Raw genomic sequence first — 23,324 nt, 5'->3', positions numbered from 1 at the left:
TCATTTGATTTTAGAAAGAAAGTCAAGATTGCTAAGGCAGTATTCCCACTGAATCTGTAATTTTATTACATACCTGAGCGTAACAAGCTTCTTCTATGGCTAACCCTGTAACCAAATCAACCTGAGGATAAAAAGCATAAATGACATTAAAAATATAGTAAGCTCAATAAAACATGACTAAGAAGGTGGGAGTGCAATGAGGTAGTAGGTAGTCTGATTGTCAGCACTGTAGGTCCCTATAGCACTGCAGGGAGAAACCCCAACCCCACTCCCATGCAATACAACCGTAGGCCGGAGTATATCATGAAAAATGTCGGGACATATCCAAGAAAAAACAAAAATGCAAGAATACAAAAAAAAATCTAACTATTCCTATTTCTAAATAACAGGATCCTCTAATATAGTGTTATAAGGTATTCATTGTAAGTGTCGGTATCCTTATGCAGAATTTTGAAAGAATCAATAAGCTACCACTTAAATATTTAACACTGCATTCAGTGATAACAAATCAATCCGTAGACTGCTATCAAGCCCAGGAAGATATAGTGATCTTTGGATCTACAAAAAAAAGTAAAGTATTTTTCTTCAAAATTTCCACATTTTTACCAAATTCTTAATTAAAGTTCACCAACATATGTGGTAGCCTGTGCTACTACTTTGTTTTGCACACTTGTCTTTGGCATGGGTCATCTACCCCTCTGAAATCATTCCCAAAGTTTCTCTGACCCCTAACAGACTCACTAGGTTTCTAGGCCACTCTAGGGAAAGTACAAAAAAGAATCTCAGGTGAGAAAACCGGGCTAAGTTGTAAACTGGCCAGTTCTCCACAGGTGCTTTTTATTTTTTAGCTCAGTGCTGGTGCTGAGAATATGCAAAATGCCTCTACTCTTTTGCTTTGCTTTGAACCACTGGCCAATGAATCTATCTATTAACTCAATAGAAAAAAAATGACAAGTATATCATATATTGTAAATTGCAGGGTATATGTGGAATTATAAAATTCACCACTAAATCTACTGTAACTATTTGCATGTTAAAAATCCATGTTACTCACAGCCACCTCAGCAGCTTTCAACAATGTGCACAGAAACAGCTATATTTTAGAGCATTAAAAAATAATGTAAAATCTCATGGGGCCAGAGTGATTAATACAGTGGGTAAAGTGCTTGCCTTGTATGCAGGCCAGATCCAATCCCCAGTATCCCATATGGTCCTCTGAACATCGTCAGGAGTAACTCCTGATTATAGAAGCAGGATTATTCCAAGTACCTCTGGATGTGGGTACATCCAAACAAAACAAAACAAAATCAATGTAAAAGTCCAAATATAATCTTATCTACTCCAACAACAAACTCAAGCACAGGGAACTTACCTCCATCCCTTGATTAATGGCTAATTTTGCCACTCGCATTGCGACAGGCCCCTAAAATTTAAATTAAAGACAGATTTCAGTTGTTATCCTTGCACATGATGTTCTAAATCTCAGTAAAATTAAAAAATTCCCATTGCTAATTCAAGGCATAGGAATAATAATGACTGTGAAATAACTAACGGAAGTTTTCATTTATGAGCCTCTTGGGTCTTTATGAAGTGACAATTGTAATGACTCTAATGCATTAGCAAGTGATGTCGATTCCACAGCACAATGCAGTATTCAAATTCTAGATGCTAGAAGGTCAGCAGGTGGTATGTGTCCAAGATACATGAGTCCCAGACATAGAGAGAAGAAAAAGCAGATAAAGATTTTGGCATGGCACAATATACCCAGGAAAGCTAGCACTGAAAATAAAGTGGGTGTTAACTGATGTGGGGTTTGGACAGTGCCTGGTTCAGATATTACTGGTTTTGGATCTTCCCTTTGTGGCACCCAGTAAATAACCAGGCCACAGACAGGTTAACAAAGAAAACTCCTTTAGGCAATGGTTCAAATAATTGTTTAGAATGTGTAAGGGTCAATGAGGAAAGAACTGAGTGTTCTTAACTTAGTTCCTCTTTTGAAATACAAAACCAATGTCATAAAGTTTTAAAGCAAAGAAAGATAATAAACTAATAGTTAAACTATGACTTGTGACACTTACCTTTAATCCCTCTCTATGGGTATTTCCAGTATGGACATTTCCATGGGGATATGGATATGGATATTTTCATCGAGAAATATCTATTTCTCTGGATATTTCTATGGATATCTATGGATATTTCCGTACTGTCCTGGGTAAATATTAATACCAAAGTTATAGTGAAATTTTTTTCTCTACCCCCACCCCCACCCCAAGGCAATGAAACTCTTTACTGTGTGTGCTATCAATTCAATGTATCTTATACAAAGAAAAAAATAACATAAAGACTCTGCTCTGGAAAAGTCTGGAAAAGACCCTAGGAGAGTGGTGGTACATGAAGCAGTATCTACAGCAGTTTTGTTTTAGACATTACTCAATGGTGAGACCTTCTCTGGCAGCTTTCAGAGGACAAGGCATATCACCACAGACCCAGGACTTTGTCAGCAAATTAGTCTAAGTACCCCTTCTGAACTGTCCATGGAACCAGTAGCTGGGGCTATGCATTCCTTTAAAGAGTGATCTCATGAAATTGCCATATGCATACAATTTCTGGTTGAGTTTAATGACTTTGAGTTTAGAGGAAGTTATTTTGACTCCAGAAATGATTAGGAGACTATAAAGCTGTAAAAATTATTGGGATTACAAATTCCATTACAGATAAAAAACACAGCAAAAGAAGACTCATCAAGTGAAGATCCTTTTATCTATAATTTTTCAAAGAAAAGAATACTTTAAAAATTCACCTGAGAAAGCTCCTTACACTATTATTAGTACACAAGATGACAGCCATCCCAGAAGAAAGAACTAAGTCTCAGGTTTTGGAAGTGCAATTATGAGAAAGTACACTGTATGAAGGAGTTAAAATACCACCTACATCACTATAAAACAAACACAACCGAACAATTACTGTTGTTTAAGTAGTTTGTCTCAAATTGAGCTGTAGCTCTGAGTTGCACTGAAAATACTCTAAAGTGGTCATATTGCTAAAGTGACTAAACTTACTAAGTTTAAGTTTACTAAGTCACTGAAGTGACCAACTGACTAAAGTGGTCATTTTACTAAGCCAACTAAAGTGACTCACCAAAGTAGTCATCTTGCTAAATTGACTAAACTTATTAATGCCTGAAATTGTTTCCTATGGAATTTTTCAAGCCTTCACAATCCAGCTACCAATATGAAGTCTAAGTCTGAAGATTCTCTCATAGTCAACTAGTTGCTATATTTAGTTTTACAAGAAAAATTAACTTCTCTACTTGCCAAACAAGCCACACACATCCTGAGTGCATGAGATGGTTGTTTCTGATGAGTTGTTACAAAAATTCTCTACAAGAATAAAGATAACTAGGCATACCTGAGGTAAAAACTCTTTGGCTAAGTCCAAGGCTTTTTTGTAGGCAGCATCCCCCTCCTGGTTCTGTTCTAGGACATGACTGATCAAGCCCACTGCCTTGGCCTCCTGGCCATCAAGAACACGTGCTGCAAAGATGAGCTCTTTGGCCAGGGACATCCCGATGGCACGTGGTAGCCGCTGAGTCCCCCCTGCAGGGTGAGTGAGAAAGCACAAGAAATGGCTCAATGATCACTTGTAGTATTCTAGGGTTTCACTCTTCATCTATCAAAATCAGCCAGATGCAGAAATTTATACATCAACACTGGTGACTGGGAAACCACTTGAATGCAGAATTTCATGTATCAGTTTATAAAATGAATAACATGATTATTTTTCTGCACAGACATGGAACCTGTGTTTCTGAATCAAATCCATTACTATATATAAAGTGCACAGTGCTGGGCAAGCTCCACTCTCCATTAGAAAATTCACCAGAAGAATGGTGGTTGCGTTAAATTTGGGAATTTTTTTTCTTAGCTTAGACACTACTTAAAATCTGAAATTCAACTCAGAAAAGTTTTAAAAGAATTGGACATGGTAAAATAAACTGTAAATGAAACCTAATGCAATAAACAGGAATATAGACAGTACTCATGAAAAGATTTTTATCTTTGTAATATTTTTTTTCAGTAAAAATAGTAACGGGTCTCTGATATTTTGCTCCAATGACTCCATTACCTACTGTCAGATCATTCTTCTAGTGATAGGACAAATTTCATTAAAAACACAAACAGGACAAAAGCTAGCACCAGTCTAGCTTCAATTTCTATATACAAAACACAAAAATAGCTGTAACATTAGAAATCATTCTTAACCATCTCAAACTGGACAGAGACTATTCTGGACACTGGTGGCCAGGAGTCAGAGGAGAGTCTAACCAGGAAATCTCATAAAAAAAGTAAAGTCACCTTCACAGTGTGTATATTTTCTCTTTCTATATTAATCAACAACATATAAAAACTAGGTAAGTGATTTCTACAAAAATCACTTTATACCTGGAACTGCAGCTGAACCTGTTAGCTGCAACAGTCATTTGTTAAAAACTCTTCCAATCTGTAATATTAACATTTCAGTTGAAGTTTTACTTTTAAATAACTTTAAAATAAATAACTAACTTTAAAAGGAAAGCAAAATATTATTCTTTCAAAAGTGAGAAAACTGAACAAGATGCAAGAAGGCCCATTTCCCATCAGTAATAAAGCACATTCCTACAACCTTAATAAACTTTGCATCCAGAGAACAAAGAGCTTAACAGTAAGGAAGACAAAAGAATCTGTAAAGTGAAAACTGTAATAAACTGCTTAAAGAAAAAGAAGTGAAAAGGTATTTACAAACTGGAAAACATTTATATCAAAAAATCCAAATACTGGGGCCAGAGTGATAGCACAGCAGTCTGCCTTGCATGCAGACTAACTGGATTTGATTCCCGGAATCCGACATGGTCTCTGAGACTGCCAGGTGTAATTTATGAGTGCAGAATCAGGAGTAACTCCTGAACACTGCTGGTTGTGTCCACAAAATAAAACAAACAAAACAAAACAAACAGAAAACCAAATACTAATACTGTCCACCAACAGCCTAGATTTAATGCAATTCACAATAAAGCACCAATGGAATTTTTTCAGGGAAATAGAACAATTCTAAAAAATGAATGGAAGCAAAAAGATCAAAAGTAACCAAAGCAAACAAGTAATCAGAGAAAAGAAGAAACATGTAAGTATTATATGCCCCTAATTTCAAACTATACTATCAGGCAATAGTAACCAAAAACAGTGTGTTACTGGGGCAGAAACACTCAGGGGCTAACAGAATAGGAGAGCCCAAAAAATACACCAACACAAATTGAACATCTACACTTAAGACAAAGGAGTCAAAAATATACAGTGGGATAAGGAATGTTTCCTCAACATATGGTGCTGGGAAAACTGAACATCATTGGCAAAAAGACAGAAAAGGCTGGAAGAATCCTCTGAAATCAGTGATGCGAGGCTTATTGTTGAGTGAAGATTAGGGCTTTGAGGGAAAGCTACTGTAGGTCACTGTATACCAAGAGAATGATTGAAGCAGGTAGAAGTCTATTTGTGTGGCGATAGATCGCCGAGCCAATGGCAGAAGTATTCAAAGGGAAAAAGGGTGACATGAAGTCAGACAGGCAGGGTTGAGCTCTCAGAGATAGTATGGGTTTGCAGCTGTTTTACTTCACCTAAGATATTGGAGGGTGGTTACCATAAGAAGTGATGTGAATCTTCCTAGCACTTTAAAAGACTATAGGCTTGAGAGAGAACAGGCACAAGGCTAGTTTCCTGCTGTCACTCAAATACATTGTAAAGGCAGATAAGAATAAACAAGAGAACATTAAAGATCAACGGAAAGCATGAAACTAGGGTACTGCCCAAATCACTCAGGAAATGCATGCGGGGAAAAGGAAAATCCACCTTTCTTTGGAGTGCCTGTGAAAGATGGGAAATAGGACAGCAGGAGTCGGGTCCCCTGCCCATGAAGTACCTGATGCCTCTCAAATTCTGCCAGAGAAGCAGACATATTTCTGAATATACGAAAAAGGATGTATGGGCATGTCTGTGTATACAGATAGCATTCAGAGCCAGAGGTCTAGAGGAACTCACTCAGGATGGCTCTGGAGACAGAATGGAGCAAAGAAGTCACTGCGACCATGATAAATGCCCATTGGAGTGAGCAATCTGAATCCATGCTCTACTCCAAGCATATCTTTCTTTCTATTCTGGGGCAATACCCAGCAGTGCTCAGAGTTTACTCCTGGTTCTGTGCTCAGTGATCACTCCTGGTGGGGCTCTGGGGGCACTTGTGGTGTCAGGGATTGAACTTGGTTTGACCACATGCAAGACATTACTCACTGTACTATCACTGCAGCCTGTAAATCACCTCTGTCTGACAGCAGACACCTCACTTGTGTGATCTTATTAGGTCTACGCACATCTTCCAGGAATAAATTTGCTCTAAAACACTTCCTGCAATAACCAGAATACTATCATGGTTACACACGAAACTTGGAGCTACATGATGGAAGCCGCAGAGAAAACTCTTCAAGCTCTTTTTCTTTTTTTTGGTTTTTGTTTTTGGTCCACACCCGGCATTGCTCAGGGGTTACTCCTGGCTGTCTGCTCAGAAATAGCTCCTGGCAGGCACGGGGGACCATATGGGACACCGGGATTTAAACCAACCACCTTTGGTCCTGGATTGGCTGCTTGCAAGGCAAACGCCACTGTGCTATCTCTCCGGGCCCTTCAAGCTCCTTTTCAAACTTTTCAAGTCTTGGAGGAAGAAAAGAGCTGGCTACACTGAACTCGCACAAATTTGGAACCACATAGCACATGGTTTGTTGTTATTGTTTAAACTATGTAGGATATAATTTCCAGTACCAAAATGACTTTAAGTATAAAGATGGATTAAAGAAAGAGGCCTCAACATACTTATTGGAATTTGGAAAGAAAATATACTAAAATAGTCTGGTAAAAGTACTGGACAGAATTAACTATTCACTTGAGACCTACAGTCATGAGTTAGCAGGGCTATCTATTCCCCACCCCTCAGCAACTTTTTGACATCATGTGCCAGGCACTAGGTAGACAGACTAAACAAGTTTAAGGGTTGAAGTGACAGCATGAGATGACATTTGGTAGATGAAAGGAAGTGAGACTATGTAAACTACATGGTAAAATACTTCCTATGCAGTAACTCATTTGATTTTTACAATTACACAAAGAGGTTCTAGGCAAAGGTTGTGAGATCATTTTATAATACAGTCATATCTTGACTTGGGGAGGAGTGGAAGGAAGCTGACAGAGAAAGGAACCATAGACCTGGTAATCCAATGAGACTCTACAAGAACTGGAAGACGAGGGTGGTGTAGAGTGCAATTCAGAACAAGCAGTGACTGACGAGCACAATCATGGTTATAGGCTAAGCAATGATGCAGAGGAAGAAAAGATACAGGCACAGAACCAAGGCTGGAACTCCAGTTTGATGGATATATGAGACACCATACATAAAATAATTCTTCCCACGATTTCTGGAATAGGTTCTCTGTATTTTAAAATTTGTTGAAAGATAGACATCAGTATACACAGGGAATCTACCAATGTACTAGACAACAGTATGCTCAATCCAATTAAAACTACAATTTTCCAAAACATCAAAAAAAAAAATAGCTACGGGTAGTTCTTCAAACTGGTATGTAACAACCAACCTATTGTGACCTCTACATAATATTTCACATTTTAAACACCAACTACCTAAACATTTAATATGAATGACATCTTTAGAAAGCATGCCTGCATGTGGAAAACAAATCTATCAGGACAGGATTCTGTTTCCTTATTCAACCTAAAATATCATAAAAGTAAAGAATTTATAATCTTTTTAAGGGTCAAATAGGACGTCGATGAGTGGAGCCTGGGGGATAGCAAGGGCGTTATGGGCACTAGGGGAAACTGAGTCCCCCACAACAGGCTGGGACAGTGTGAAGTGAGCAGAGGCCCAGAGAATAAAGGGCCCAAATTCTGAGATCAGGTCACTGAGAATCTGTGTCAAAGCCACAAAGTAGCAGGAAGCAATCCCACAAAATGGTGTCTGTCTGGTTTCTTCTGCTTCTGATCAACCAGATAATAATTTTACCAGCAATAAAAATGGAAGTTTTAACTTTGGTTTTTATATAATTACTTATGTTCCTTTACTATTTTCAAATAACATCTTTTTCCTAGGATCCTCCAAAAGAAACTGGTGTATTTTCAATCTGCGAAATTCCCATAAGTTTACATATTCTAACATAGTTCAGGTATTGTAAACTGTCACTATTCTAATCACTGCTGCTCAAATCACTCCACCTCTGGCCATAAAAAACCCATGAAGACTGACTCTTGGATCCTTTTGGCATGAAAGTAGTTCAACAACAGTGACTGTTAATTCATTCTCTGGTATCACCAACATTCTCAGTTCACTACCCAGACTTAAACAAGGAACCTGGCATCATCTATAGAACTGTTCTTGTTGCTGTTATTTTTGTTTTGGAAGCACAGTGATTTCCAGTACTGCCAATGATAGAACTTGGAGTTGCATATTTTATTTATTTATTTTATTGAACCATTGTAATCTACAAAGTCCTTCATAGTTGAATTTCAGATATACAGTGCATCAAGACCATTATCACCACCAATATTGACCTCCCTCCACCAATGATCCCAGAGTGCATTCTATATCGCCACCCTTTGCCCCCTGGCCTGCCAGTATAACAGGCAGTTCAGACTGCTTAAATCTCTTGATTCTATTGTTGTTGACTTTGGCTTGAATATTTAGTTCCGCATTTTTAAATGTAACTGTTCTGATCAGACCCTGGCCAGCCTTATTTATCGCAACAACTGTGAATTATTTTCATTTGCATCTTCTGTATGTCTTTGAAAGACTACACACTAAGTTTCAAGGCTCTCCCCCACCCCCAAATCATGAGGAACACTGAGGATGAACATTAATAAATACATTTGGGGACTCCGTCCTTGGCCATCAGGATGCCCAAATGATACTATCAGATGGTCAATTTTTTCCACTCCACTTTTTAAAATATGGCTCTATTATCTATGTTTATTACTTTGATTTAAGTAAGCATGTCCTTAAAACTTCAAGCATCATCCAAAAACACTAGATCTATTTCTCAAACCTTCAACAAAGATCACAAATGGCTATCCTATCCACCCAAGATGTGTTTCACTTTATTGTGGACAAGCCACATCTTCAATCTTCCAGGAAGGACACTAAAGAAAGCTCTTCTTGACACAAGTCTGCAAACCCATAATCAGGAAGGAAGAAGAGCGAAGGACAGAGGGAGCTGTCTTCAGTGTCATCAAGTCTAACCAATTATTTCTGTTTCTACCTTGCTGGTGTGGTCACATCTCATTTAAGAACAGGGAAAAGTGGTCTTCTTTCTAGTAAGTGATCTGTAACTACACAGGACATACAACTGTGGAAATGAACAATGGTACAATATGTGTGATAAAAATATTTGCATGCTTATGTTTTACTTGGAAAGAATGAAAATATTTTTAAGTGTTTTATTCTAAGCCCCCAAATCTCAACCACTTAAGCTACTATTTTGAGAAAGCACCAAGAGCACAATTTCTACTTAGAAGAGTAGTCTCTTAGGGTTACACCACTTAAAACACAGTCCTTTCAAGTAGCAATTTCTATAGTAGCACAAGATTAAACAGCAGTAGATTAGTTTTTGCCAGAGAAAAGAAATGAACATTTTTAAACTAGCCAGTTCCATCTTTCCTACTGCCTCTTAGCCATGCAGATTTTTAATACCAGGGGAAACAACAGGTCATTTTCTACTCTCCTGGAGAGTCTAAAGCCAAACATGCTACTTTGTTTTGCTACAGTTACTACATGCATTTACATGATTTAAAGCAAAGACTGATGTGTCACAATCAATAACAATGCAATATACAGATGACCTCAAATAACTGGGATAAGAAATTACGTTTCTGTAATATTGACAAGGTAGAAAATACCAAGTTTTGTTTTCATGCTGGGATTTTTCACATCTTAACCTTTCTCTTTATTCTGCTAAAGATTTTATGAAGACATAGCCATATTAGGCCGAAAACATTACCAATATTAATAAGTAAATAAAAAAAGAAGACCCCACAACTTGGGGAAAGGTGATGCCGATGGCATTCTTCAAATTTGGGGGGGGGTGGGCCACACCCAGTGATACTCTGGGGTTACTCCTGGCTATGTGCTCAGAAATCGCTTCTGGCTTAGGGAACCATATGGGCTGCTAGGGAATTGAACCGCAGTCCGTCCTAGGTTAGCACGTACAAGGCAAATGCTCTACCACTTGTGCCACTGCTACGGCTCCTAAAATTTTTTTTTAAATCAACTAATTGATTTAGCTGAGGTCTCCAAGCTCAAAAGTCTGGGGCAACTGCCAGCCATTCTCAGCCAACAACCAGGACACAGAGCTAAAAGCTATGCCCAAGCAATTAGCTTGGCTCTGCTAGATGCTACACCTCCAAGACTCCACCTACAGTGTTCCGGGCTAAGACAGACAGGAGATGGATGCTAGGGTCATGCAGAGGCAAAGCAACTGACCACTGCTACTGTTTTCCCAGCTCAAATCTGATCTCTCATTTGCGCTTGAAGTCACCTTCTCTTTACCCTTGCAGAGGCAAGAGCAAGTCTCACCCTCTGAGAGGAGGGAGCACTTGTGGAGGGAACTTCTTAGAGGCTCTGACCAAGAAACAAGCTTGCACCTACCTTCCTCCACTGCCTGTCCTTGACCCCAAAAGCAAGTTTTTGGGCTTTTTTTCCAAAAGCAACCCCCCCCCCCAACTTCAAGATCTTCCTTCATTATCTTTAAACCAAAAGGAGATAAATATACAAAAGAAACTTCATGGCTCAGTGTTGACTTTTAAAACAAAGAGTAAAAGGGTAGAACATTAGGGTGAGGCTGGTGGGAGAAGGAATGTTCTGGTGTGTGGCCCCAAATTCCAAGTGTGGAGCCCCAACAACATAATCCCTGATACACCTGCATCTAGTGTGCAACCCTGGACACCTCAGCAGCTCTCAAGAACATTCATTCCATGACAGAAGGTGGCCTTGACAACTACCTTAGGAGGTAAAACCATCAGATTCCACACACCACAGCCCTTTCTAAAACCCACTAGGGCCTGGTGGTATTGGTTAAAGGTGCATATGCTTCAAATGAATTTTCTGAAAATCGACTTTTGCCGTCTTTATTAAATGAGGGTCTTTCTTACAAGGGTTGTAGGTGCTGGTGCCAAGCCTGAAAGTGCAGGTGTCTTCTGTGAGAATATTTGGTTGTGAGCAGGTGTTGCTAAGACAGAGAGAGGATGTGAAGACATGAGTACTTTTGGTGTTCCTGATCCAAAGCAGGGCCACTGCTGAAACCAGGCCCCCTTGCTCCTCGATAGATGATAATGAGCATTTGGGAACACTTACTAATACTGAATGTGTGATTTAACAATTCTTTCTTTCTGGAAGTTTCTGTGAGAATTCAAAAGAATCACGACTATTCTGAACAGCTCGGCACCCCAAGAGGGAGTTATTGGCCCTGCAGAAGACGGGGTATATCAGGCTGGAGAGATAGCATGGAGGTAAGGCATTTGCCTTTCATGCAGGAGGTCATCGGTTCGAATCCCGGCGTCCATATGGTCCCCCGTGCCTGCCCAGGAGCAATTTCTGAGCCTGGAGCCACGAATAACCTCTGAGCACTGCCGGGTGTGACCCAACCACCTCCCCCCCTCCAATGGGATATATCTGAACTGGCAGTTCACCTGCTCCCTGCCTCCTGAATAGACCCAAGGAAGATTCTGAATAGGACAGAGCAGTGCTGGGGATAGGCAGTCTGAGAATATAAGTGGGGAATAGAAAAACAGAATCAATCCTGTGTGTGGGTATCTGAGGCAAGCACAAGGGCAGGGCAGAAAAAGCTTTAAAACCAAAGCTCAGAAAAGTAAAAATCCACTAAGAAAGTGGTCTCCAAGCTGTGCAGCACACTAGCCTCTGATGCCCTTCCCAGGCAAATCCACCCTTGCATTCCTGTTAAGATTTCAGGGTTGGTGCAGTGGGAAGAGGTAAAGGTACAAGCAACACGGAACTGAGGGAAGGTCTGAAGGCTGACAGGAGGGAGCCTGGACCAACATGTCACCCTCTCTCTAGGCCCATCATGGTTGACTACTGCACCTAGGGTTTCTTCTTGTTCTCTTCTCCCTCTTTCCATTTTAAAAAATTAAAACAAGCATGAATTTTCACAGAGGGTGGAATGACCAAGAAGTAATTGGTATTTCTCTAGATCTGAAGGGCTACCAAACATTCAGGAAAACTGTTTAGAAAACAGTCAATAACTGTTTGCTATAGGAAATAGGAATGCACCCTTTTTTAGAGCACATCCAGGTAGGATGAAGCAACATTATATTACAGGAAACAAATTCATTTTGTAAAATATATCCTGTACCCAACCTGTTCCCAAATTTCTACTCAATATCCATAAGAAAAACAAAAAGCATAACAAACACATAACCATTCCCTACAGAAAACTCATAACATAAAACAACTAAGTCTTCTAAATGCACTGGGGGAAAGAAAGTGCACACAATCATAATGACAAGATGCAATTTTCAGCTATATCTACAGCTTTTTCACATTTGGCTGGCTAACATAAAACTGGTCCAATGGGCATTTGAAAATGTTTGCTATATAGCCCTAACAGAGAGTAGTGACTAAACAGTCAGCATAAAGCACTGGGGTAAAAATCTCCCTAACATTAGCTGCCTATACTCTTCCTAGTTATTCGTTTTGCTCAGTCAATCCAGCTGCTAATAAAAGGAAAAAAAACTTTCCCAGAAGGCTTAAGAAGCATGATTTTTCATCAATGTGTTAGAGCAAACTATAAAGCTCAACTAGAAAGAAATCTACATAAATCGATAGGTCTAAAACAAAACGAAACAAAACAACAACTCACACACACAAACAAAACGGGTGCTGTCTAGTCCACCAATTTCTCACAGCTGGGGCAACTCATGTGTGAAGCTCTTCTAGGCAGCCCCTGTCTGTGTCCTGCTTCAAACACAAGAGGCCTCAGCCACAGAGGCAGTACCCTGTCCCTCCACCCTGACTCCAGAACACCCCCAAATCCAGAACTTTTAGAGCCAGCAGGAATTCAGTACTGCTACTCCAGTAAAGAGCAGTCAAAATGCTATTACCATCACACTAGAAACACACCTGATGCCCGAATGGAATAGAAAAGGATAGTTAAAGACAAAAGTTTGAGATGCAAATAGAAAACCAAGACTTATGATATTATTTCTAATTAATAATAATTTTTATTTTGACCAAAGTGGATTACAAATCAGTCACAGTAGTATTTCAGGTACATAGTGACATTGAATCAGGGCATTCCTACCATCAATGTTGTCCTCCCTCCACCCCAGTTTCCAGCATGTATCCCATATCACCCCTCCTTTGCCTCCAGGCTGCTAGTATAAGTAGTCCCTTCTGTGTCTAGCTTGTTGTAAAGGAAGCTGTAAACACTAAAACCACACAGTAGGTATTGACTATAAATTTGAAGCATAGTGCTGATTTCTCTAAGGTATAGAATTGCCTCTCTTTAAAACCAATAGATACAACATAAACTAAGCTGAAAGACCAGTGGAGGAGAGAAAGGTGGGTGGTGAGGGGACAAAGGAAGTGGTACAGTCACACAGTACGGCTGTGGGCAAATAGGGTCACAAAGAGAAAAAGCACACAAAATTCTTTAGCGGCCACCATGGGAGAAGAGAGGCAATGCTGTACTGGCTGGCCATTTCAGAACACTTCTGGACTGATGGCCCAGGAGCAGGAGGATGAAGAAGTAGCGTGATACAGTAGGTGTAAGCTTAAGTGGAGGTGAGGAAGATGAGGGAAGCTACCCACTGTGGATGTGGAGATCAGAGAGCTGCTGGCTGAGGAGAACAAGCTTGCCAGCCTCATGCCAGCAGAAGAGGCTGCCCTGGAACTAAAGGTTTTTGTTTTTTGTTTTTTTTTTTGGGGGGGGGGCACACCCGGCGGTGCTCAGGGGTTACTCCTGGCTGTCTGCTCAGAAATAGCTCCTGGCAGGCACGGGGGACCATATGGGAGACCGGGATTCGAACCAACCACCTTAGGTCCTGGATCAGCTGCTTGCAAGGCAAACACCACTGTGCTATCTCTCCAGGCCCATGCCCTGAAACTAAAAAGAAGCACAGAATGACATAGAGACAGGGACCAAAGGCTCCTCTGGATACCATGAACACAAAGACTGGACATTGGGTTCTGCTGCTCCACAGCTGTACTGGTCACTGAGGCAGCAACTCTGATGAGGATGCCATGCTCACACAGATAGGAGCATTTGGGAAACAGCACATACTGCAGGCAGAGGGCCCCAAGCAACACTCAGGGTACAGTTCAAGAGACAAATAGAAAAAAGGAGCCAAGAACAGGCATCATCAAAAACAATACATGAGGCAGAAAAAGACCCACACATACTGTCAACTGAGTCCCTGTTACAAGTTTTCAAACAATAACCTTTAACACACAGGGGAAAATAAAGACAAATGAGTATAAGATGGGGAAGAGGACACTAGAAAAATGAGGGAGTGCACATATAAAAATGGACCTGAATTTCTAGTAAGGGGAATCATACATATAACAAAAAGCCCCACAGAAAAACACGGGGTAGACTTAGTATTACAAAACAAAAACCATACGCAAGCTGAAAGATGGCTCTGAAGAACTAATAATCAAAGTGCAGAATACAGAGCACAGTGATAGCAGAGCTGGGTTGTACATGGCCTCTGAGAAGATAGAAACTGAAGCCCAAGTGAGACAATACTTTCAGAAATATGACTACTACTTCCCAACACGAGAGCCAACATTCCCTCACATCACACCATGCAGTGAAATCCACAGCTTAACAAAGTATAATAGACTGCAGGAAGCCAGAAATGAAGATGAGCTCTTAGGGCAATCAGGAAGGAGGATTCATGTTATCCTCAAAGGAGCAGAGCCTAGACCAGAGTTGACTTCTCTGTAGAGAAATCAATGAGCAGTAGGGTTGCTCGGAGGACAGGGAACAATGCACCCACCTGGGGCACAGCATCTAATGAACTCGTTCTTGAAGAAAGAAGGCAAAAACATGAGAAAAAAGATGAAGCTACTGCCACTGTTCACAGATATCAGGCTATCTAAAATAGAATAAAAGCATTCAAGGACTCAAATATGGGGTGAATTCTTAATAACCTGAGTCTGCAACTCAAAATGTATAGAAAATAAGGACTAATACATTTAAAAACCTATAAGAAAAAAAAAGAACTGTAGGAATTATATATGTATATATAAATATTTATTTAAGCACCATGATTACAAGCATGGTTGTAGAACTGTAGGAACTTTGTCGTTTTTGTTAAATCACTGGTTAGAACTGGTTCTTCACCTCTTTGGGGGGGGGAGGGGAGTTGGTTTCTGATATGCAACCTGTGATACTCAGGCTTACTCATGGCTCTGCTCTCAAGAAACACACTCCTGGTGGTACTGGGATACCACAGTATGTAGCATATAAGGCAAGTGCCTACTTGCTATATCATTTCTCTGAACCTAAGAACTACTTCTTAATAAATAACAAATTACCGAGAATTGAATAATAACTCGATCAATGCAAAGGAGGTGAAAGCTGTGGACAAGTAAAAATTCAAATAGCCTGCGAGGACTGAAAATGTTACTTCACAAAGTGCCACTGCCACATACAGACTACTTTTAAGTTGACATGAACTGAGGAAGAGCAACACTAGGATGAACTCTACAGCACAAATGTTCCACCTGCAATGGTAGCGGTGGATTCTAGAAGGATCTTCCAGGTATAGCAAAGATGACACCCTTTCCACAACCAGGAAAAGGAGGCTTGGCAGCACTGGAAATGTACTAAATACCCATACATTTTCTAATCATTTTTCATAACCACATCCCCCACAAATCGGAAGTCCACCCCCACTTTTTTTTGCTTCCTGGATTGACACATAAGCCTTCAAATTCTAGTCACTTAATTCCCCCCCCCCCCCCCCCCCCGTTATGTGGTGTGTGTTCTTAAGTTATATTTCTCTTGCTAATGTCCTTTGTCATTTTCACTTTCAGTGCTCAACCAAGAACCCAGGGGGAACAGAAGGTGAGACTTCCTCCCCTGAAGAGCAACATTTAAATACATACGAATTATCAACTTCACTGACCAAGAGAAACTCTGGGTCCACAATCTCAAACGCCCTTTCTTTATCTGTCAGAGGCAAGTGTGTCCATGGTAATGCTAGCCTGGACAGGCGGCTATAAGCAAACTGCTGATTCCCATGTAGAAAGGGTGGCCATATGCTCTGCCCCATTGTCTTACATTTAGATTCTACTCAGATAAGATCTAGTTTTAAAAAACAAAGTGAAATGACATAAGAACAGAAGAGGGGGGATTGATTGTGCCACACCTGGCAATATTCAGGGCTTCTCCTGGACTGTGAGGTGTCAGGTAGACAGGAAGCAAGAGGAACACCTTAACTCCTTTAATTGCTATGCTTTCTTTCTCTCCAACTCTGCCTAACATTTTTTCACTAACATCAAGTTTGTCATTAGAAAGAATAAAAACAAGCCAAATGAAAACAATCAGAGGAGGGCTATTGTGCACAGGGGGAAAAAAAAAAAGACTATTCATCTGCAAAAACAAACATACTGGATGTCTATAAACTGCAACCATGTCCTTTCCATCTGGATCATGAAGCACTTTTTAAGATGCTAAACCATTTTCTAAATCGATTGTTCCAATTCTGGTTCCCATGTACAGTGTGAGAGTTCTAGATGTTCGACACTTGTGTCAGCACTTGGCATGATCTGCCCTTTTGACCACGTGTCAGTTACATCTGCATTTCCCTAATGGCATCTCACATATTCTTTTTTTTTTAACTAATGTCTTTATTTAAACACCTTGATTACAAATATGATCGTAGTTGGGTTTTAGTCATGTAAAGAATACTCCCCTTCACCGGTGCAACATTCCCACCACCAATGTCCCAAATCTTCCTCCTCCCCACCCCAACTCCACCTGTACTCTAGACAGGCTTTCCACTTCCCTCATTCATTCACATGGTTATGATAGTTCTCAGTGTTGTTATTTCTCTAACTGCACTCACCACTCTTTGCATCTCACATATTCTTCTGGGTATATTTACTAGACACACACCACCTCCAATGGAAGTGACTTCTCAACCTACTTCAATTAATGCTGTTTTATTTTCTTTTAACTGAGTTTCTAGAGTTCTTTATGGCATCTGAACACAGACCCCTATTTCCTCAGACTGAAACCCATCTTTCTATTTTCTTAACAGATATTCTAAATTTTAATGTCTGGTATTTCCAATTTTTCCTCATAGATTTGGTGATTTTTAGCACTTTTATTTTTGTTTGTTTGTTTTTTCCTATTGAGGACATGCCTGGCTGTGTTACTCCTGGCTCAGCACTCAGGAATTACTCCTGGGGGTAATTAGGACATCATAAATGGATGCTATCGATTGAATCCAGGTCAGCTGTACTACCTGTACTGTACTACCTGTACTGTACTACTGTACTACTGTGCCTGCTGTACTACCTCTCAGGCCCCTTACTAGAGAAGTTTTATAAGTCAAGACACAAAGATTGTTTTCCCTAAATTTTGTCAAGGAAGTTTTCTATTTTCAGGTTTCCTAGATGGGTCACTGATCCATTTTGATTTATACTGTGTGTGAGATGGATCCAAGTTAGTATTTTTTACAGCCAACCAATATTATTAGTTAAAGAAATTCCTCCCCAGTGGGCTGTTTTACATCCAAGTTTTATCATTTCTAAATTGGTCCTATTTATTATTGATACATTTAAGAAAACTACACATAGCCTTAAAATAAAATATTTTATTTTATTTTATCCTAAAAACACCTCAAATTAGAAGTATAAGGGCTCAGAGGTACAGTTCAGAAATTTAGAACTTTTCTTGCTTTGCAAGCATATGGACATAGGTTCAAACCCAGCCACTGCATGTTGGTACCACACATGTTTGCCATGCCTGGCAACACCCTACAAAAGCCTCCCAAGGTGCCTAACCTTCAGAGAACACATGAAATTAAAGAACGTGGGAACACGACCAGAAGTCACCTTGGCAAGGACATGTGCCTAGTACCACCGAGACCCTAGCAGGTCCTGACTGTGGGCCCCTTAATGGAAGACAGTGGCTCACAAAACTTATAACAAGTGGAGTCAAAGTTTAGTGAGCACCATAGCCAAGTGTATGAGCACTATGGCCTGTATATAGGGTCTCTCTGGATAAGCCCCATAGTTACATCTCTGTCTTCACAACACCAACACTCCTGATGAGAAAGGAGAAGAAATGAACTTAAATTGAAAATAGGGACTGAAGAAAGAGTAAAGTGTGTAAGATGCTTGCTCTCCAAGTTACTGATCAGGGTTCAATTTTGGCATCTCATATAATCAATCCCCTGAGCCCTGAAAGGAATGATCCCTGAGCACAGAACCAGAGTAAGCCCTGAGCATCACCAGGAGTTGCTTGTTCAAAGAAATCTGATAAAACTAAATAAAAGTATAAATTCCTAATCTTGTTGAATTTTTGACAAAGGACACTGAAGTCTAAGAGTTGTAATATAGAAGAAGCTGGCAAAAGGCAGAAAATGTCGGACACAGAATTTCAAAAACCGACAAAAACCCTGCCCCCCCCCCTCACTGATGCAATACAAGACTTTTCCCCCACTGGTTCACATTAAGACAGGAGCTTACACATGGGCTCACATGTCCTAGTGAGCAGGCAAGCGTAACGGTATTTTGTGGTTCATGGTCAATAGCATAACAAAGCATCTGTGTCAGTAATCAATAATGGCAAGCAAATGGTAAGAGAAAGAACCAGAAGTTAAAAAAGCAGTGTTTCTAAACACTGGCCCAGAGCTCTGATGAGCACTGCAAACTCTAGAACATTCTAGTTGAGGAAGCAGGATCTATCACATAAATCATCTTTGTCAATCCCCCTTTTCTGTGGCTGTTCTTTCAGCTCGTCACACAGAAGTGGTTTATTAGGTTGGATACTTTAGCATCTAGTTAATTCTCAAAGACTGTCAGTACCTTTGCTCATGATGAGGCATGTGTCAGATGAAAATATCCTTAAAGAATGTGTTCAAAATATGTTTATCAACCATTACTTTGGCTCATTTTTAAACAAGCAAAGTATTTAAATTTGAGCAAAATTAGGAATTCTTTAATTCCTAATTGTTCTCTTCACTAATCTTTTTATTTAGAGAGAAGAAAAAGTTATGAGAACTAAGAAATTTTTACAGGTCAGATGTGAAAAGACAGAGAAGCAATAAAAAGTGTCACCTGAACTGCCAGGTTAACTATGGGCATGCAGAGACCTTTAACCCCTTCCCACACATGCTCTCTGCTGATACAGTCAAGCTGGTATTTCTTACCCCTATGAAAAATACCTTTAAAGATCCAACTACATCTAACTATTCTGCAAAAGGTCACAACAGCCAGTTTCACTTAACAAATATTCATTATGCCTGTGGTGTTGTTATTTTTCTCCTGGACCCATTTAAGAACTGGGGCCTACACAAGGACTTTACCCAGAAGCAGCTAAGTCTTTGGTCCGCTCCCCCCTCACCCCCCCCCCAGAGAGCCAAATTAGCTTCAATTGCACAGTTTGCTCGTATTTGCTTCTAAATCACTATATATTATTTTGTCACTGCTATGTATTTGCAGTCACTTGATAATCTAATTTCCCTTCTTATTCTACTATCAAAGCAAGTAATTAAAAACCTAAAAAGAATTTGAAGACATATTCATTATGCTCTTTTATTTCTGGAAAACAGAGCCCTTAATTTTAAATTCATTAAACAAGGGGGTTAGGGGGAAATGCAAGTTTGCAAACTAATGAATCACTGAGTCCCTTCCCTATGACAGAGAAGCACCCTAGTATCTGCTTCCAACAAGGTCATGGTCTACCATGCCAGCAAGGGCTGCTGGCACACAACACAGCTCTGTTCCTTTCACTCAGATATTATCAAAGGTAATATCTTGAGGTTGTGAGGGTTGTGAGGTTCAGTAAGTGCTGTTAACAACAAAATAACTCTTGAATGAAATGGTACCTCCCTCGATTATTGGTCACAATAAAGCCAATCCAATTAACACTTTCCACCTTTGTCCAAATGGTAGTTGCAAAGAATAAGACAGACCAACTCTGTGGCTTGTCCAGGTTGCAAGCTAGCCTGGCTGACACCAAACAAAAGGATAATCAATTACTGAACACAATTTCTGTTCTCCTAACCTGGCTCCTGGCTCCAGACACATGAGCCACTGTTCTTGTTAACAGAGACATTAGGGACAGAGGGCAAGTACATTTGAGCAACAGGTACAGGCTGAAGAGACAGTACAGCAGGGAGGGCATTTGTCTTTCACAGTTAACACAATTCCTGTTCCCTAAACCCTGCATGGTCCACTGTGCCCTATCAAGGCGTGATCCCTGAGTGCAAAGACACGAGTAAACCCCGAGCACTGCCAGGTGTGGTCCAAACACCCCACCTTCCCCCCAAAGAGTGAGCAGGAAAATTATTGAAGTGGCCCCCTCTATGGACCAAAATAAAATTATTCCTTCAATACTACTATACTACTACTCTAAATTTTTTAAACCATGATTCTCAAGGACTCTCAGCTGCACAAAAACATGCACAACCCCAGATTCCTTTCAAACCTTTGCTATAACTGGCAAAGACCACAGAAATTAATAACATGAGGGCATGGCATGCATGTATATCACCAGAATAACAAATGGTTCATATTCCAGCAAGAAGAGTAATTCTCCAATGAGAATTCTCCTTAGTTTGGAGGAGCAGATGAGATGCTGTGTTACACTGATGGGCTGTCCACAGAGTCTGGACACAAGATTACCAGCCCCATTGGAACAACAAGCTACCTTGAGCAATATTAGCACCCCCAGATAAGAAGAAGAGAGGGCCTTACTACTGTCAGTATCTCTGGGAGATCAATCAGGTAGTTTCTAGCCAATCCCTCTACCTGAAGCTACAGAGTGCTTAGGGGTCTATCATCAGCAAGAAAGGGCCTCCCTTTCACACACATGTAAGTGTGGAGTGATCATTTGGTTTAGTTTGTTCATAATGACAAGGATCAACTGAATCTAGGGTTTCACAGTTGTGAGGGAAGTTGCTCTATCCCCATCTGGAGGTGCTAAACTTGTAAGCCAGAATGGAAACCTGAGTCCTCCACCCTTAGCTCAACGTCATAGCATCTCCACTACAGAATGTTCTCTCCCTCTCACAGGTCCTTCAACAGGGCATAGACTGCCAAGGTGCTGTGGGTTTTAGGGTGTGAACACTCACAGATGTACATGAGCTGGTCTTTACTACTTACAAAGTAGCTGCATTTCTGAGGAGTCACTTGAGAATGGTAAATACAAATCAGTCACTGGCTGATCGTATTTAAAAGCCAGAAGCTGTGGTTTCCACTCAAATAAGCTCCCAATGAGCCTGTAAAAGAAAAAGGAAAAGGGCGCCAAATGTCGACTACATGCCAGGACAGGGTAAACTTTTCATTTTCATTCCATGGATTTCCTGGTCAACCTGGCGTCTTAGTTTGATCAGCAGATCTGTAAATTCTAATCAATACCAATCAAGAATGAGTAACACTGCCTCCCCAAACATTACTATTGTGTCATTAAAATGTGGTATGGAGCTCTGAAAATATTTTCTTTTTTTAATTAATATCTTTATTTAAATATTTATTTAAATATTTTCACCATTCCAGATCCTTTCAAGTTCTTTCTTCCCTTTTACATCTAACTGAGTCAACCTAAATATATCTTTTCTTTCCTTTTATGGGGGGAGGGGTGGGGCAAGAAATCCCCCCACATTTTTGGCCTATTATCAAAAACAGTTATAGTGAAATAGTGGTGTTCTGACGGGGGGTGTGGTGGGGGAAGTGCTGTCCTGGGGAGGGGGTTAACAGAACAGTAAGCCTAGGCCATGGTCCAGATACTTTGTAGAAAACAGAAACCATTGTATGTGAATTAAGTTTTCACTAAAAGTACCATAAAATGGGGCCCGGAGAGATTTGTCTTGCAAGCAGCCGATCCAGGACCAAAGGTTGTTGGTTCGAAACCCGGTGCCCCATATGGTCCCCCGTGCCTGCCAGGAGCTATTTCTGAGCAGACAGCCAGGAGTAACCCCTGCGCACTGCTGGGTGTGGCCCAAAAACCAAAAAAAAGAAGAAGAAAAAAAAAAAAAGAAGAAAAGTACCATAAAATACTCAAAGCAAATAAAGACATAGACTTTTTAAGTTGAGGTTCCAAAATAGTCTTTATTCTTACATTTTCACCACTAGACCATAATTTAATCACATAGGTACAGATGAGTTTTTTCTGAGGACAGGTCAAATTCTGTTTTTATGTACTACCTGTTACTTCTAATGTGCTTTACTTTTTTTCCCTTTAAGTTCAATGTATGACTGTTAATTTTAAAAGTACTTTAGGGATGGTCGAGGATAGCACTTGCCTTATAGGCAGCCATTCCCATATGAATCCCTAGTACTGCATCTGGTCCCCAAACACCAGGAGTGATCACTGAGCAGAGAGCAAGGAATAAGCTCTGAACACTATTGAGTATGGCAATAAACAAACTAACAAACAAAACCTGAATGCCTCCCACATACATATACTACAACCTATGACTTTCTAAAATTACTGACCTCACAAGTTTTTTTTTTAAAAAACAGGCCTTTGATTGCTTGAAATGATTAGTTTAAAAATATTGTGAAACAGGAAACTTGGGGTGAATAAACTTGATATTCACCATTCTCCTATTTAATCCCAAATGCAAGTAAGGGCACTACATGAAACACACGAGCAACAATAACCTTTGGATTCTGATTTCAGATATTCTGCCTTATGTCATATTCGACAAAATGAACCTAAAAAAACAATGCTTCCTTTGTACTAAGTTTACTTATGTAGGGGCCCGGAGAGATAGCACAGCGGCGTTTGCCTTGCAAGCAGCCGATCCAGGACCAAAGGTGGTTGGTTCGAATCCCGGTGTCCCATATGGTCCCCGTGCCTGCCAGGAGCTATTTCTGAGCAGACAGCCAGGAGTAACCCCTGAGCACCGCCAGGTGTGGCCCAAAAACCAAAAAAAAAAAAAAAAAAAAAAAGTTTACTTATGTAAAAGCAAAAAAAAGAGTTTCAGATACTGTGATCAAAGTCTCAAAAGAGAAAAGTCCAAAGACTATTAATGGGA

The 23,324-nt window shown here is 40.2% G+C and overlaps 1 protein-coding gene across 2 annotated transcripts in view; it reads right to left on the bottom strand.

The window, feature by feature from the left end:
* Positions 1 to 23,324, bottom strand: part of AUH (AU RNA binding methylglutaconyl-CoA hydratase) — a 159,627-nt gene that overhangs the window by 3,988 nt on the left and 132,315 nt on the right. For both annotated transcript variants that reach the window (XM_049769573.1, XM_049769574.1), the window contains 3 exons: positions 3,409 to 3,596; positions 1,373 to 1,423; positions 74 to 121 (listed from right to left, as the gene is read on the bottom strand). In XM_049769573.1, the coding sequence (XP_049625530.1) occupies positions 74 to 121; positions 1,373 to 1,423; positions 3,409 to 3,596 (287 nt within the window). The remainder of the gene's footprint in view (positions 1 to 73; positions 122 to 1,372; positions 1,424 to 3,408; positions 3,597 to 23,324) is intronic.

The sequence above is a fragment of the Suncus etruscus genome, chromosome 3 (assembly GCF_024139225.1).
Source record: "Suncus etruscus isolate mSunEtr1 chromosome 3, mSunEtr1.pri.cur, whole genome shotgun sequence".
Lineage (NCBI taxonomy): Eukaryota > Metazoa > Chordata > Mammalia > Eulipotyphla > Soricidae > Suncus > Suncus etruscus.
The sequence above is the reverse complement of the archived record's forward strand: the minus strand, read 5'-3'. Positions and strand labels throughout refer to the sequence as shown.